Here is a 15,013-nt window from a genome sequence, read left to right as displayed (position 1 = left end):
CTGAAATTTTGAAACTGAAGTTCTCCCATATCCACAGAATTAAATCAGTCAAAATGCTATTTCAAAACACATCCTGAAATATTTCTACCTCAGCTTTTGAAACTGAAGTTCTCCCATATACACAGAATTAAGTTACTTCTAAAATGCTATTTCAAAACACACCTTGAAATACTTGAAATTTCTCCTAACAGAAAAGACTTGATAGTGGTTCTGTGTAATCTCTTGCTCAATCCAGCTGGAGTTCATCTCACAAAACCAGCCAGAAAATCCACAATATCATTTTTCAGGAGGGAGAAGAGATGAATTATGTTCCTCTGAGACAATACAGGAGTCTGTTCTTACCTGGAACTCATTGATGTATTGTGCCATGACAAATTCATGCCTTTCACTTGCTGAAGGCTCTGCTAAAATATCAGGGAGACTCTTGGAAATTTGGGTTTTCCTCTGGGAATCGGTGCCATGGAGGTGACAGTCGAAGCCAATGTTTCCAGGCAGCTGGAATCTCTGATCCTGAGGTCCAAAGGGACCCATCACCTCATCTGGCCACACAGTCCTGGGACCTGCAGGAGCCAAGGCCTTGCTTTAGTCACCACAACCCATAAAAAAAGGGGAAAAAGCAAATTAAACCCCCTCTCCCACACAAACATTTGCTCACCAAGTAACCCCAAGGCGCAAAATCAGGGCCCTGCCATAAAAACCACTCTCAGAAAGGTCTCTGGAGTGCAGAGTTCTGACAGCACACGGGTTCAAAGGAAAGGAATTTGCTTTTTCTTACATAAATCAGGAGGTGCAGCAGCCACATGAGGCTCATCTGAGCCAGAGGAACCTGCTGTGGAAAAAGCCTTGGGATTTACAACTCTTTTGACTAAGGAATAAAACCCTGGGAGGTAGGTGACCAATCTTGCTCTGTTACAGAGCACCTGAGAAGACAAAAAAACAAAAGGACAATTACAAACTGCTCCCCCCAAAAAATCAGAGTTTAACACAGCCCCGTGGGTCACAAAGAAATCCCTGCTCCATAATTCAATCACAACTTTAATGATCATCAACTGTAGCATCACGTTTTAGAAGGTATTTATTATTTTTAAATTTTACTAGTAAAAGTATTCAAAATAAAAACATGAGGAAAAAGCCCTGAAAACTTGAAATAGCACCACTGAAACCCCACAACCTAAAGTAAATTATGGATGGGGATTGTTTCCATGATTATTTCCATGCATGTCACTGTTTCCAGGATTATCACAATTCCATCATGGGGGTGATTACCAGAAAGACTTAGAAATATTGTTAATTATTGTTAATTTTCAACAATAGTTCATTGTTCATTTTCAGAATTAACTTTGAAGCCTCATGACAATATTTTAAGGACTAACACAAGCAATGTTATTGGATTTTTGTGGTTGTTTTGGTTTTTTTTTTAAGAAGAAGAAATATCCAGGTGGTGCCATTAAACAGAGAATTATGACCTATTTTTTATACTTTAGAAAAACACTGACAACTTTCAAGCTGCATTGACACACTCAGAACAGAAAAATAACCAACCAAACACTCCAGTTGGAGAGTTAGGAGTGTAATTTTAAAAAATGAAGATTAAGCTCCAGCACAAAACTGCTGCTATTTGACAAAACTGCACAAATTTTGCAGGTATTACTGGAAAATACAAATATCACCTACCAGAGGGTGTGTGTTTTGTAAAATTCTATTTTCCAGGTGAGGGAGAGAAATTGTTTTCAGAAAATGACACAAAGGGATTTTCCTTAAGTGCTGCAGCTTTGATTCCATAAATATTTATGCACCTGTTTACCACTAAATATTTTTACAGCCAGGTTACTTCAAAAGAAGGGAGTAAATGCTGCTATTTGTATGTTTATTATAAAAACAGTATTTAAAGTATCAGCACTTAAGGCAATAAAAGCACCAATTTCTTCCACACCACCTATGTGTAAATATAAAATAAGTTCTGCCAACATCATAAAGACTCAAATGCTTAGAGAAGCATTTAATTTATGATTTAAATCAATTATTTAAAGCCTTAAGCTGTTTAGTTATAACAGAGGTTTAAAAGCCTCCTTTAACACAACAAAAATCTGATGCCACTTAAGTTCTTTTTTTTCTGTTCTGCAAAATGACTACTGAAATTAATTTCTGCATAATGATTGTATTATAAACAGATGTAAACAATTCCAGCTGACACGTAATTACAAGAGAAGAGCTTTTTTTTTCCCTTATAATCAGGCTCACTTAACATGGAGATGTCATTAATTACAGCTATGACTGAGCTCACTCATGCAAATATTGACACACCTGGCATTACACAAGTGAGAAAACACCGCTGAAATCAATGAATTATTCATGGCTCCATGGCAAGAATAAATCAATAAAGGGGGTTTTATTCTCCAGCGTGAGAGGAGCCTGGTGAACCCGAGCACTGCAGGATCACAGAACTGCACCTGAGCTCAGGATGGTACAACAAGCACAAAACAAACTGTACTTAATCCTACGTTATCCCTGTGATATTTTAAGTTAAAGAGAGAAAGTTTAGATGGGATTTTGGGAAGGAATTCCTGGCTGGGAGGGTGCTGAGGACTGGAATGGAATTCCCAGAGAAGCTGTGGCTGCCCCTGGATCCCTGGAAGTGTCCAAGGGCTTGGAGCAACCTGGGCTAGTGGAAGGTGTCCCTGCCCATGGCAGGGGGTGGGACTGGATGAGCTTTGATGTCCCTCCCAACCCAAACCTGTCTGTGACTCCGTTTAACCCTCAATTGGACTATTCCCGTGATATCCACGGAATTCGGTGTCACTCACATTGGCCATGGCAGACGCCGCTCTCCTCTCGCCAACAGTCCCGGATGCCCCTGGAAAAGAAAAAGAGAGGAAGGAAGAGGAAAGAGAAGAGAGAAGGGGGAGGGAAGGGAAAGGGAAAAGGGAGGGAAAGGGAAAAGGGAGAGGAAGGGAAAAGGAAGGGGAAAGGAAGGCGCTGGACTCCGCCGCCCCGGATCCCCCTCACAGCCGATCCCCTCAGTGCCTCCCCCGCGCTCCCCGAACAGCGGTGCCCGGTGTCACAGGGCCGGGGCTGCCGGGGGACAGACGACGGGAAGAGAGAAGGGGACAGGGAAAAGAGGATAAGTAGCAGGGAGATGGAAAGGGGGATCGGGGAGCGGTCCCGGGGCGCTCCCGGCCCCTCTCACCTCTTCCTGCAAAATGGCGGCGCCCGCCCGCCCCCGCCGCGCCCTCGCCGCGCGCTCCCAGCCCGGGCCAGCCGAGCCGCCGACACCTCGATTAGAGGGGGCGCAGAACCAGCCAGAATCAGCCGCTCGGCGCTCGGTTGCTCGGGGCTGAGGATGAGGCGGTGGGGGGGGCTCGGGGGGAGAAGCGGCGATGGCGGCGCGGACGGGACGGCGACGATCGTGGTGGGGCCGGGGCGGCCCCTCGGGGCGGCCTCCAGCCGGTGTTATCCCGTGCTGTGGCGCGGCGAAACGCGCCCGTGGGCGCTCGTGGGCGCGGCGGTGGTGGCTCGGCGTGCGCGGCGGTGCAGTGCCCGCCGGGGGCACCAGGGGGCGGTCACGGAGCGTCAACCGCGCTCACGGCTCCCCCCGTACCCTCATGGGGATACTAAAGTGGAAAATGGGGAGAAAAAGGGGGTCTTCTCCTGGAAGTGGGGAGAAAAGGGGCTTTTCTCCTGGAAAATGCGGAGGAAAGGGGATTTGCCACGGAGGGAATGAAGAGGGGAGTGTTTCCACCCCTGCGATTCCCGGGGGATCCCTGGGGATGCGGAGCATCAGTGTCACTGCTGCCACAACACCAGGACTTGGAGGCGAGACCTCGAAGAACTGTTGTGCAATATGAGAATAAAAACCTTCAGTGTCTTTTGTTGTTGATTTTTTTTTCTTTTTCCCTTTTTTTTTGGCGGGGAGGGAGAGAAAGGCACTGACCAGGCTCCCCAAGGCAGTGGGCACAGCCCCAAGGCTGCCAGAGCTCCAGGAGGGTTTGGACAACGCTCTGAGGGACAGGGGGGGATTGTTGGGGTGTCTGTGCAGGGCCAAGGGTTGTACTGGGTGGTCCTCTCCTGTTAATTTCTGTACTTGCTGTTAATTAACTGCAAAAGTTATTAATGCAAAGTAATATGTAGGCTCTGAAACTGTTCTGTGTGTGGTGCTGGATCGGCTTGGAAGGATCCCAGCACGGGGCTCTCCAGTGCTCCCAGCAAAGGGAAAGGTTGTGGTTTTACTCCACTCACCATCTGAATGTCCCAGAGAAGCTGTGGCTGCCCCTGGATCCCTGGAAGTGTCCAAGGCCAGGTTGGAGCAACCTGGGATAGTGGAAGGTGTCCCTGGAGGGCTGGAGCCAGGCTGGGAGAGCTGGGGGGGTTCACCTGGAGAAGAGAAGGATCCAGAGAGACCTGAGAGCCCCTTCCAGGGCCTAAAGGAGCTCCAGGAGAGCTGGAGAGGGACTGGGGACAAGGCATGGAGGGACAGGACACAGGGAATGGCTTCCCACTGCCAGAGGGCAGGGAGAGATGGGATATTGGGAAGGAATTCCTGGCTGGGAGGGTGGGGAGGCCCTGGCCCAGGTTGCCCAGAGAAGCTGTGGCTGCCCCTGGATCCCTGGAAGTGTCCAAGGCCACTTGGATCCATTGAAGGTGCTCCAAGCTGGGTTTATGGGCAGATCTTTGTTGCTCCAAGGCAAACAGGTGACACAAAGGTAGCTGATGTTTGCTGTTGAGCCCTGGTGACTCCAGGGATTCTGCTGAATAAATAAATTGTTATCCACAGAGAATGTGTCGAATACACACAAAGTCAGTGGGGCTCAGCCAGAGCACTGATCCCAAAGCCATGTCCCTGTGCATGTGTAGAGCTCCTGCCCATGATTTTCCCAGAATTCTACTGGTTTTCCAGTCCATTATCTTTTTTCAAATTACCATCCTTTGTTTTTTTTTAGTGTCTCCTGGAACGTGACACGTTTGTCCTGCTCTGGCCTGAAGTGTATTTGTAGGAAGGACCATTTTAGCTCCTTCTTTTTCATCATCCCTTCAAACACCTCAGCCATAGGAGGATGGAATCCGTGATCCCTGGAAGTGTCCAAGGCCAGGTTGGATGGGGCTTGGAGCAACCTGGGCTAGTGGAAGGTGTCCCTGCCCATGGCAGGGGGTGGAAAAAGATGATTTTAAGGTCTCTCCCAACCCAAACCATTCTGAAACTCTATCTCTCCCAAATGCCTCCTCACACTCCACATCTTTTCAGCTTTTCTAACAAAACCATCTATGAATTTTCTGCTGTTGAGTCCAGAGCAGCCCCCACAGACACTGTGCTGAACAACCTCCTCATCTTTGTCTTCAAGTCCAGTGTTTTCTGTTTGCTCAGCACCAACCACCCTCTATTCCTCCTTTTCACAAGCCCTGGCAGAGCTGGAAAGGGAAGGCAGAAGCTTTGTGGGCAGCTTAAGGCTGGGTATTGTTTTCAGGTACCTTTTTTGTGGCGTGTTCAATATTGTGATTTCATTTAAATCAGGAGCTCTTTGAGGCAAAAACCTCCCCGCTTGCATATGTGGGGAGTGCTGTGCATACTAATGCCACTGTTTAAATGCTGAATTAAAAATATCAGGGGAGAGGTGCCCAATCCCAAATCTGCTTTAAAGCTCATATAAAAGAGCTGTTTTGCTGCACTAGAGGGGAAACACAGACAAACCACTTCAGAATACCAGGATTAAGACTCTTCTTTCTTATTTTTTTTTTTTGCCATTTCTTTGCTGTCTGTTCCAAGCTGGTCAAGAAAAAGGAACTTTAATCTCTTCAGAATAAAAGATTGGGCATTCAGATCCCTCAGTGACTCTGCACATGACCTTTAATGTACTTTATTTATAAACCAGATATTTCTGGACATTTATTTGGCTTTGCTGCTGGTTTATAAGGATAAATTTATTAGCCTAAACCAGGTTTCAATATATAATAATATATAAAAACATATAATAATATAATAATAAAAGCTTTCAATATATCACTCTGTAGTTCAAAATCAGAGCAAGAAATTGGTTTTGTGGTCATAATATTCAGCCTGCAATGTTCTTATTGCATTTAATAAAATTTTGGCTTTATTTGATGGCGATCAAGAGGAAATTATTGTCTCCAATTCCAAACACTATGATCTATTAAGGAGCTATAATGTTGCAATTTTGATTTTTGGACTCTTTCATGAGAGCATTTGCTCACTATTGCACACCACCCAACTATTTTATTAATTCCATGTTAGCACACTTAACTCTCTTTTGCTTTTAAATTAAATATTCATGTTGAATCTCTGAACTTCAGCAAAAAAAAACCAGCAAAATGCTGGAGAAATTCAACTTTAACTCTTTACAGAATATAACTCGGATAAATTGGATTCCAACCAGCCTGTATTGACTTGTCCTGAGGCAATCCCAGTTTATCTCCTCTCCAGGGCGAGCACTTGGAGATACTCAAATCAATCAATGAGTTATCACCCCCTGAAGTTTGTGGCCTGAATTCATAAAGATTCATTTCAATCAAGTTTCTACCTCTATTCAAAGGGGGCTGCGGAATCAAACAATCCAATTACGGATTTATCAAATATTAATCATGAAAATCTCCCAGATCTTTTGGATGCCAACATTCCTCTCCCCTGGTGTCAGGAAAGTAATTAGCAGCTGGCTTTGATTAAATTCTTCCCTCAGAGATTACTCCTCTCGGTTTGAGGAAGGAATGCACACAAGTTGATCCCTAATTCCTCGTTTTAAAGCCTTTTTTGGTTCAGTTCAGTGAAGCTCAGTCTGTGCCCAGGAACCTGCAGCAATTTTGGGGGTGAATCCTGAAGAGCACAAGTGGCTTTTCCTGAGATGCTCTTTTTCCTTGGCTTTGGGGTCAGGAAGGATGTGGAGCTGTTGGAGCAAGTCCAGAGGAGGCACCAAGATGATGGGAGGGATGGAGGTCCTCTCCTGTGAGGAAAAGCTGAGAGAACTGGGATTGTCCAGCCTGGAGAAGAGAGGGGTCTGGGGAGACCTGAGAGCTCCTCCCAGGGCCTAAAGGGGCTCCAGGAGAGCTGGAGAGGGACTGGGGACAAGGGATGGAGGGACAGGACACAGGGAATGGCTTCCCACTGCCAGAGGGCAGGGTGAGATGGGATATTGGGAAGGGATTCTTGGCTGTGAGGGTCTGAATGGAACTCCCAGAGAAACTGTGGCTGCCCCTGGATCCCTGGGAGTGTCCAAGGCCAGGCTGGACGGGGCTTGGAGCAACCTGGGCTAGTGGGAGGTGTCCCTGCCCATGGAATGAGATGATCTTTAAGGTCCCTTCCAACCCAAACCATTCTGGGATTTTGTGTTACTGCCAGTCTCTGGTTTTGGTGACAGTGGTTTCCTCAGGGCTGCAGCACCAGGAAGAGTCTCAGCAGCTGCAGGAATGTCAGAGCGAGGAGGAGGCAGAAGGGAACTTTTCCAGTCACCACCCCCCTCTGCCTGAAAACTGAACTCCCAGGCTCCTTGGGGTTCTCCTTCCCCATCCCCAGCCTTGCTGGAATCCTCACTCTGTGAGCGGAGCAGCCGGAGGTGCCCGAGAAGGTGTTTTGGTGCCTACAACAAGCACAGGGTGAATTTTCAGCCCTTCCCTCTCTGCTCTTCCATGAACCCAGAGAAGCTGTGGAAACTCCACCCTTGGAGGTCTTCAAAACTCAATGTGATGAGGTCCTGGAATTGGACTGGAGAGCTCCAGCGTGGAAATGTGGCTTTTCCTGTGAACAGGTGCTTCCGTGCTCATGAAAACAGAGGAATCTTCTCACACAAACATCAGATGCTCCTGGATGGTCCAGTGTTTGTCAGCACCTGCACCAGGACAAGTAGGTGTGGGATCTTCAGTATCTGTTGTGACCTGTTTATTTGGGACCGATAGACCTGGATTCCTGGGAGTTTGGCCTTCCTTGTCCTCTTCACTTGTTGCACAAACAAGACCTTAATTAAAACCTCTCTGTCACCATCCCTATCCATTACCTTACAGGTAACATTTTTATTAAGCCTATCCAAATAGATGCTTTTGGAATCCTCCCCTAAGCATTAGAGCTGCAGCTTTTCCCTGTTTTCCCTAATTTCATCCTTAATGTGGATTTTGCTGCTTGTATTTCCCATTCCCCCCTGCACTTAACCAGCTGTGATTCACTGGTTAACTGGAATTGCCCCTGGTTATGTTTTTTTTCATTTGAATACTGCAGAAGCCTGTTAAGTGGTCATAAAAATAAGGAGATATTCTTTATTCCCATTGCACTTCTTTCTGTGCAATGATGGATAGAGCTGGGACTTGCAATTTATCTAATGGCCTCCATTAAACTTCATTAGGACTGTGTTAAACCCAACTTAAAATCGTTGCCATTGATTTTGGATCTCTAAAACCTGCTCAGGGCAAACCAGGAATGAGCATGCCCAGCGCCAGGCAGCCCTCTGAACATTCCAACCGCATTCCCTGTGGTTCCAAAGGGCTCCACGAGGCAGAGGGAGGGAGGGGGATCTCAGCCTGTGGCCCTTGGGGATATTTGGGAGCACCGTGCAGCTCATCTGAGCTGACAGTCCTCAGCCATCACATCCCCTGCCTGTGTCACTGCCCCAGCCAGGGAATTTCCAGCTCTACCTCGGCCTTTTCTGTTTATTCCTCTCATTCCCTGTATTTATTTTTCCTTGCATATACAACCATGAATCCCCCTCTGCCTGACCTGGTAAACCCCGTGTTTGGAACGAGGAATGTCTGTTCCCGAGCGGTGATGAAGTGGAAGGGAGGAAAGGTTTTAACATGCTCTTTTCTTTTTTTTTTCCCAGAAAAGTAAACATCCTCTGGCTATAGGAAGAGTAAACTTCCCCTGGAAATGTATGTGTTTATACGAACAATCTCTTTCTTCTGGCATTTCCAGAGATTTGTTCGCCGCCACTGGGAAAAAGAGGCTTTTAAGTCGGGCGGTGCAATTACACGAGATAAGTCTTTGCATGATTTGTTTTCTTTTTGGAAAGATATCCCCCCTGGATCTGTTTCTGTGAACCTGAAAGGGATTTCCTCCGTTATCTCAGGGCGTTGCTCCGTGTCTCAGTCCTTTTGGAATGTCCATGCAAATGGACAACGGGAGGAAGCCACAGGAAACGACCATTTCCCTGAAAACCGCCTGGCTCTGACTCTGCTTTACTGGGGGGTTACTGGAAATCCTTTACCAGCATCACTTCTCCTGGATCTATAAACTACCAGTTTACATTTTTACCAAAGAGAGACATTTATTAACCAAACTAACCTGGCATGTGCCGTTTCCACCACCCTGGCGTGTGATTCTCCAAATGGATCTGAGGCTGTAAGACAGACATCAATTCATCTCAATTCTTAGTGCAGCTTTTAATGTTCCATTGGAGACAGGGAGGTTGAGCTTTAAAAGCTTTATAATTTGCTCAGGAGGGATTAAACAGGGATATTTTTCTGGGGTGGCAGCACGAGCTGCTCCTGCCTTCACTCCTCACCTCCCTGGAGGGAGGGGGAGATTCCCATCTCCTTTCACTTCCACCAGCATTTCTGGGATGCTCCCACATCCAACATGGCCAGATTGCCTGTGGGGAACAGGGAGAGTTTGCAGGTTGGGTATTTTGGGACATATTTACATTTATGATGGGGAGATATCGCTCCTGCTCTGAATCTGCCTCTTTGTGAGAGCAAATAGGGAATTTAGGTATCAAATATTCACTGCTGAGACTGTCACCAAGACTGGAGGCCAGAAGGAGCCTGGAATAACCTCACTGTGACCTGAGTTTGGTCCACATTGAACCTGAACTTGGAAAGGGACTGTTTTGTTTCAGAACTGCACCCAAACGTTGCTGTTCTGCTCGACCAAGGTCCCAGGTCTTGGATGGAGAGATCTAAAAGGAGGAGGAGGACGACGAGATGGAGCTCTCTTCAGTGATCTCGTGGTGGGAAAGCCATCAGTTTGGCAGGCTGGAAGTCCTCCAAGTCCCATCTCCTGGCTGTGGTGGTCTTCAGGTGCACATCTGCCCTGAAACATGGTCCTGCAGGCTCCTGGCTCTGGCTCTGTGTGCCAGATGTGCTGGGTGGCAGCTCAGGAGACAAATTCCCCTCACAACTCTATCAAAATCAGTCTTTTATAGGGGTTTTCTATTTTCTAAAATATCTATCTAAATATTTATTTTTTCCCCTCGAGAAAGTGTTCCCTTAGAAAAGACAAGAAGCCAAAATTCCTGCCTAAACCCTGTGCCATTGCCTAATGGGCTACTTATTCCACTGGATTCCTCATTTTATTGTTTTTTAAATATATGGGGTCATATTTTTTAACCCTCCTGGATGTGAGATACTCCCTGCAAAAAGGTTTATGTGTTGCCTGTGAGTTATGAGACTGTTCCTGTCTGGCAGTGAATGAAAGAGCCCAGCATCTGGCACTGTGGAAAACCAGCTATCCCAAAACTTCCCACTCTGAGGAGATGGGATGGAGGTTGTGATGAAGTATCTCTTTTGACATGTGAGTCAGGACAGTTGGAGGCCCTTTCTGTAAAAATTTATGGAGCTTATCCAAACCTGGCTGGAAGCTTGAGGAGATCAGTCCCTGTGCAGCCTGTGCAGGGAGGCCTAAATTCCTGCCCTTTTTGTCCACAGCAGAGACCTAAAATCCTGCCCTTTTTGTCCATAGTAGGGATGCCTAAAATCCTGCCCTTTTTGTCCTGTGTGTCAGGAGCAAATCTCAGCTCAGCTCTGCAGAAAGGGAGGTGAGGAGTGCCCAGAATTTCAGGGATCAGTCCACAGAACCTTCTTGCAAAGTCTCACCAGGATTCTTGTTACCCACACTCAGAACCTGTTAAAGTTTATAGAAGACCTGTAGTGAAAACTGGACATAAAAATAGACATTGAGACATTGCATGTTGGTAATTCCCCAAATACTTCTTCCCATGAGTGAGGGAGAATCCAGGTGGAAAATCTCTGTCCAGGCTCCCCAGCATTGATCTGGTACTTGGGGGTAAAATTATTGCTGTGGAGGAGATTTGGGTGGAGACAAGCTGAACTAACAATTATTCAAATTACTGCATTTTTCCTTCTCATAGACTTAAACCTTTGAACTTGGGGAGCATCTTTATTGTTGAGAGCAAAACACTTCTGCTGACAAACCTGGTTGGGTGCTATTACATATTTCTGTCACCGAACTCTCTTTCCTAATTTGCTGTTTTGCTGATGCATTTTTGGCCTAATTCCAGGGCACAACACTTAATTTATGCTTCAGGAAGCATAAGAAATACTATCATTTCCAGAACACATCCCCAGCAGGTTAAATATTCTCTTTTACCAGTTCAGGAATGACAAACAACCCCCTGAGTTGTCACTGACAGATTCCTTTTCTCCGACTAAAACAAATGACTGAAAACTCCATTTTGCATGTGTCAACCTCCTCTTTGCTAAAGGTATTTTAAAATAAAGGCTCTTCACTTTTTTACACGAGCTTCAGAAGAAAACATCAGACATGCTCTTCAAAAGTTCTGATAGGAACAGATGAGACCTGTAAGATGATCAAAGGGAGAGTGAAGTGAGCTGCAATTCCCTGCCTGTGTGATGGAGCCATGAAGTGCTGGGGGTTCACACCTGGTTTTTTAATGAAAAAAAAAGAAAATCAGTGGTGTAAAGGATTGGCTGATCCTGTTGGATAAATCAGTATTATCCCCTTGGATAAATACTGCTCAGAATGGGACTAGTGGGGACAAACTGCAGTGCTGCTTTGGAAAGGATCATTCCAGGTCCATGTTACTGATTCCCTGCTGAATATTTAGTTGCATCTCCCAAACAGGGATTGATGCACTATTGATGCACAACTTTGACAGCAACAGCTTTGGCTGAAGCATCATTTCACTGGGGTTGAGTTAATATTTGCTCCAAACCTGTAGAACTGTGTGAGACCCACAAACAGAGCAACACATGCCCAGTTTTCATGAATATATAGTTTTATTTAAGCTCCCCACAGCAGACACGATGTTTTATGCTCTGTTCCAAATGTTATCTTTAGCTTCCCTTTGACAGCAAGTATAAATCAGTGCCTGGGGTGTCTCACAAAACCCATCATCAAGGATATCTCTGTGTGCCTGAGTATTCAAACTCACATCTTTATTCATCTCCCTACGAAGTTGCTCATCACCAACTATGGAGATAAAACATATGAGCTATGAGCTCATGGAAGCTTTCTCCATAGAGGAACAAAGAAGTCCCATGAGGTCATGGTAAGATCATCATTTCATCATGCTGAGACTCCTCGGGGAGCAAACCCAGCTCAGCTGCTCACAGCCAAACCTAGAGAGCAAAGTATAGATCGAGAGAAAGGAGAAGGGAGCCCTGTGCTCCCCTTTGCCAGCCTGGAATAAAACAAGTTTTAGAGTGAATCAGTTTGAGGGAAGAATGTTTGGGGCCAAATATTTACTTGGGTAAATCAGTTTGGTGTGGAAAACCAGCAGAGGGGTTGAATCTCCTTTAAAGCTTTTCCTGTTCTGTTGTGTCCACTTTTTTTTCACCAGGAAGAAGTTTTTTGGGCAAGCTGCCTTCAGCTCTGTCCCTGGGTGCACCTATTTCACACCTCTGTGCTGTCCCTTTGTGAGCTTTTTGTGAGAGAAGAAGCAGCTTGTGGAAAAAATGAGATTTCTTTGAAGTGTGGGCATTGTGGAAGGGACAAAGGGAGTGGGTTTTGAAAGGTCACCGGGGCAGGGTGGCTGTGGTGTTTGCACATCTCCTTTGTAGGACATTATTGCCTTGTTTGGAGCATGCCTGTCCCTCTGGGCTTCTCAATGATGTCCACAGCTTGTGCAGGGCAGGGCTGTCACCCCTCGAGAGGAAATGAAGGCCCTGCTCCCTGCAGCACCTCGTGAATATTTATGGTGGCAGTGCTGAGTATTCCCATGGAGCTGCTCAGCCTGGAGGGATCTGGAGTTGATTTTGCTGCTGCTGTTTACTTTGCAAAGTGCATGCCAGGAACCATCCCAAGAGACAGCTGAGATGCCTCTGTGCCCAGCAGAGATGGGGCTGTGACATCTCACAGAGACCCCACGTCCATCCTTCTGCTTGTGACAGTGGTTGCCCCTCATGAGCCGGGGGTGGGCACAGCAGCTCCAGGGTGGGCACAGCAGGGCAGAGCTGATCATAAACACACTGATCACTGCCAGGAACACCCCAGGGTGCAAGTACAGGGAGCAGAAATCATTTGTGTCAGCAGAGGACCTGCTTGGCCAACTGTGGGAGAGGACCCAGCCGTGGCACAGGTTGCCCAGAGCAGCTGTGGCTGCCCCTGAATCCCTGGAAGTGTCCCAGGCCAGCTTGGATGGGGCTTGGAGCAACCTGGGCTGGTGGAAAGTGTCCCTGATCATGGCAGGGGGTTGGGATGAGCTGAGCTTTAAGGTCCCTTCCCTCCCAAACCACAGATCATTCCACGACTCGATACAGTCCTCTGGCTTTGCCCTCTCCATCCCTTATAGCCAACCCAGGGAAGGCCACAAACTCTTCCAGACTTGGCTGTTGAGTGGTTTAACCACTTGGCAGTATTTAAACTGAGCCCTTGGCAGTAATAAAAGCCAGTGCTGTGTGTTTGTGCACTGACTGCAGAGAGCCTGGGCAGGAGAGGAGTGGGTTAGGCTCAGCTTATTGCCTTTGTCCACATTACTGACCTTTTGCCTTGCATATTGCATGGCCTGAGGGTGGAGGAAGGAGGATTAAAGGTTAAGAAGCCTCTCTTGAAAGAGTTAGGATGCCTAAATGTTTAAAATGTTTCCTTTCCCCAGTAATTCCAATATATATTAAAGCTAAAACCCTTCTGAGAGGTAATAAAACAGCACAGTGGAGAAGATCATTGGGAAGATTAGGAAGAGGAGACTTAAGAGCTTACTTTTGATGCTTCTGGTTTTATACTTTGTTCTTGTTTTACTCTGTCAATCTCTTCTAGTGTTTCTCACTGTGATTTTATTGTGTTTTTATGGAGCAGGGATGGCTCCATAGCTGCAAACTACCAGGGAGAAGCTTGTTGTCGTTTGGTGGAGGGGGGAAAGAACATTCCTTTGCACATTTTTCAGTGTTCCTGTTATATCTCAAATTTAGAAAAGTAACAAGAAGTAGCATCCAGTTTTCATTAATGCCTCAGGGATTTCTTGGCACATATGTTTTCGTTTCCAGGAGAGGCAAAGGAGAGGATGAAATTCCTCCTCCTCCCAGCCAGGGATGGGAGCACACCAGGACCAGGGGGAATCCCTGGATCCTGCTGCCAGGTAGGAGCCTGGTAACCTGCTTTGTGTCTTTGCTCTGTCTCTAAAGCAGCAGCACTGGGAAGTGCAATGATGGTTTGTCAGGACAAAGGGTCGTGCTGTGACTGCTTCCCTTATGTGAGAGTTCCTTCTGACACAGCCTGGCTCGTGGCCCATATTAATTTGCCTCCAAAAAAAGAAAAAAAAAGACATGATATTCACATTCTTGGAGGAGTTGTGTGTTCCATCTGGATCCCGCAAACCTGCGAACCCTGTCCAAATAATTCCCATGTTCCCCTTGCTCAGGGAGTGATTTTTGTGCATCTTGTGAGTTAAATATATCCGTGAAGCTCCTGAGGGTGTCTCGTGCCTGTCCCCGCTTCTTCACAGCCCTTAGGAGGTGGTCCCACGGAGCATTTGCTCCCTGATTAAATCCCAGCAGTGTGTAACTCCGTTTGGGACAGCTCACGAGTCCGGGTTGGCAGGAATGCTGTAAAATTCCCACGGAGATGTGTTTGTCAGCTCGAACATGAGCAAGCCTTGAAGCTCCAGGCCTGGTCCTCACTGCTGGGCTGGAGGGTGTGTGGACTGGGGGATGTTAAAAGGCTTCTCTCTCTCCCTGAATTTTGGTGTTTCTATGGAAACGGATCCCGAGCAGAAATCGTTCTTTCCTGCTTCTTCTCCTCGTGGTTTTGTCGGTGGGAAAAAGTGAATCTTGGGATGAAAGTCAGAGCACGTGGCAGTGGGTGTTCCAGGGAGAGCAGGACCGTGTCCTT

The 15,013-nt window shown here is 46.7% G+C and overlaps 1 protein-coding gene across 1 annotated transcript in view; it reads right to left on the bottom strand.

The window, feature by feature from the left end:
- Positions 1 to 3,274, bottom strand: part of MMADHC (metabolism of cobalamin associated D) — an 8,860-nt gene extending 5,586 nt beyond the window's left edge. Inside the window, exons 1-4 of the mRNA XM_027695968.1 lie at positions 3,188 to 3,274; positions 2,805 to 2,854; positions 776 to 920; positions 343 to 560 (exon numbers count right to left, since the gene is read on the bottom strand). Coding sequence (XP_027551769.1) covers positions 343 to 560; positions 776 to 920; positions 2,805 to 2,813 — 372 coding nt within the window. The 5' untranslated portion in view covers positions 2,814 to 2,854; positions 3,188 to 3,274. The remainder of the gene's footprint in view (positions 1 to 342; positions 561 to 775; positions 921 to 2,804; positions 2,855 to 3,187) is intronic.
- Between the last annotated feature and the right edge of the window lie 11,739 nt (positions 3,275 to 15,013).

The sequence above is a fragment of the Neopelma chrysocephalum genome, unplaced genomic scaffold, assembly GCF_003984885.1.
Source record: "Neopelma chrysocephalum unplaced genomic scaffold, ASM398488v2 Primary Assembly neopelma1_103b, whole genome shotgun sequence".
In the NCBI taxonomy this organism is placed as follows: Eukaryota; Metazoa; Chordata; class Aves; order Passeriformes; family Pipridae; genus Neopelma; species Neopelma chrysocephalum.
Note: the sequence above shows the minus strand (reverse complement) of the source record. Positions and strands in the feature narration are given on the sequence as shown.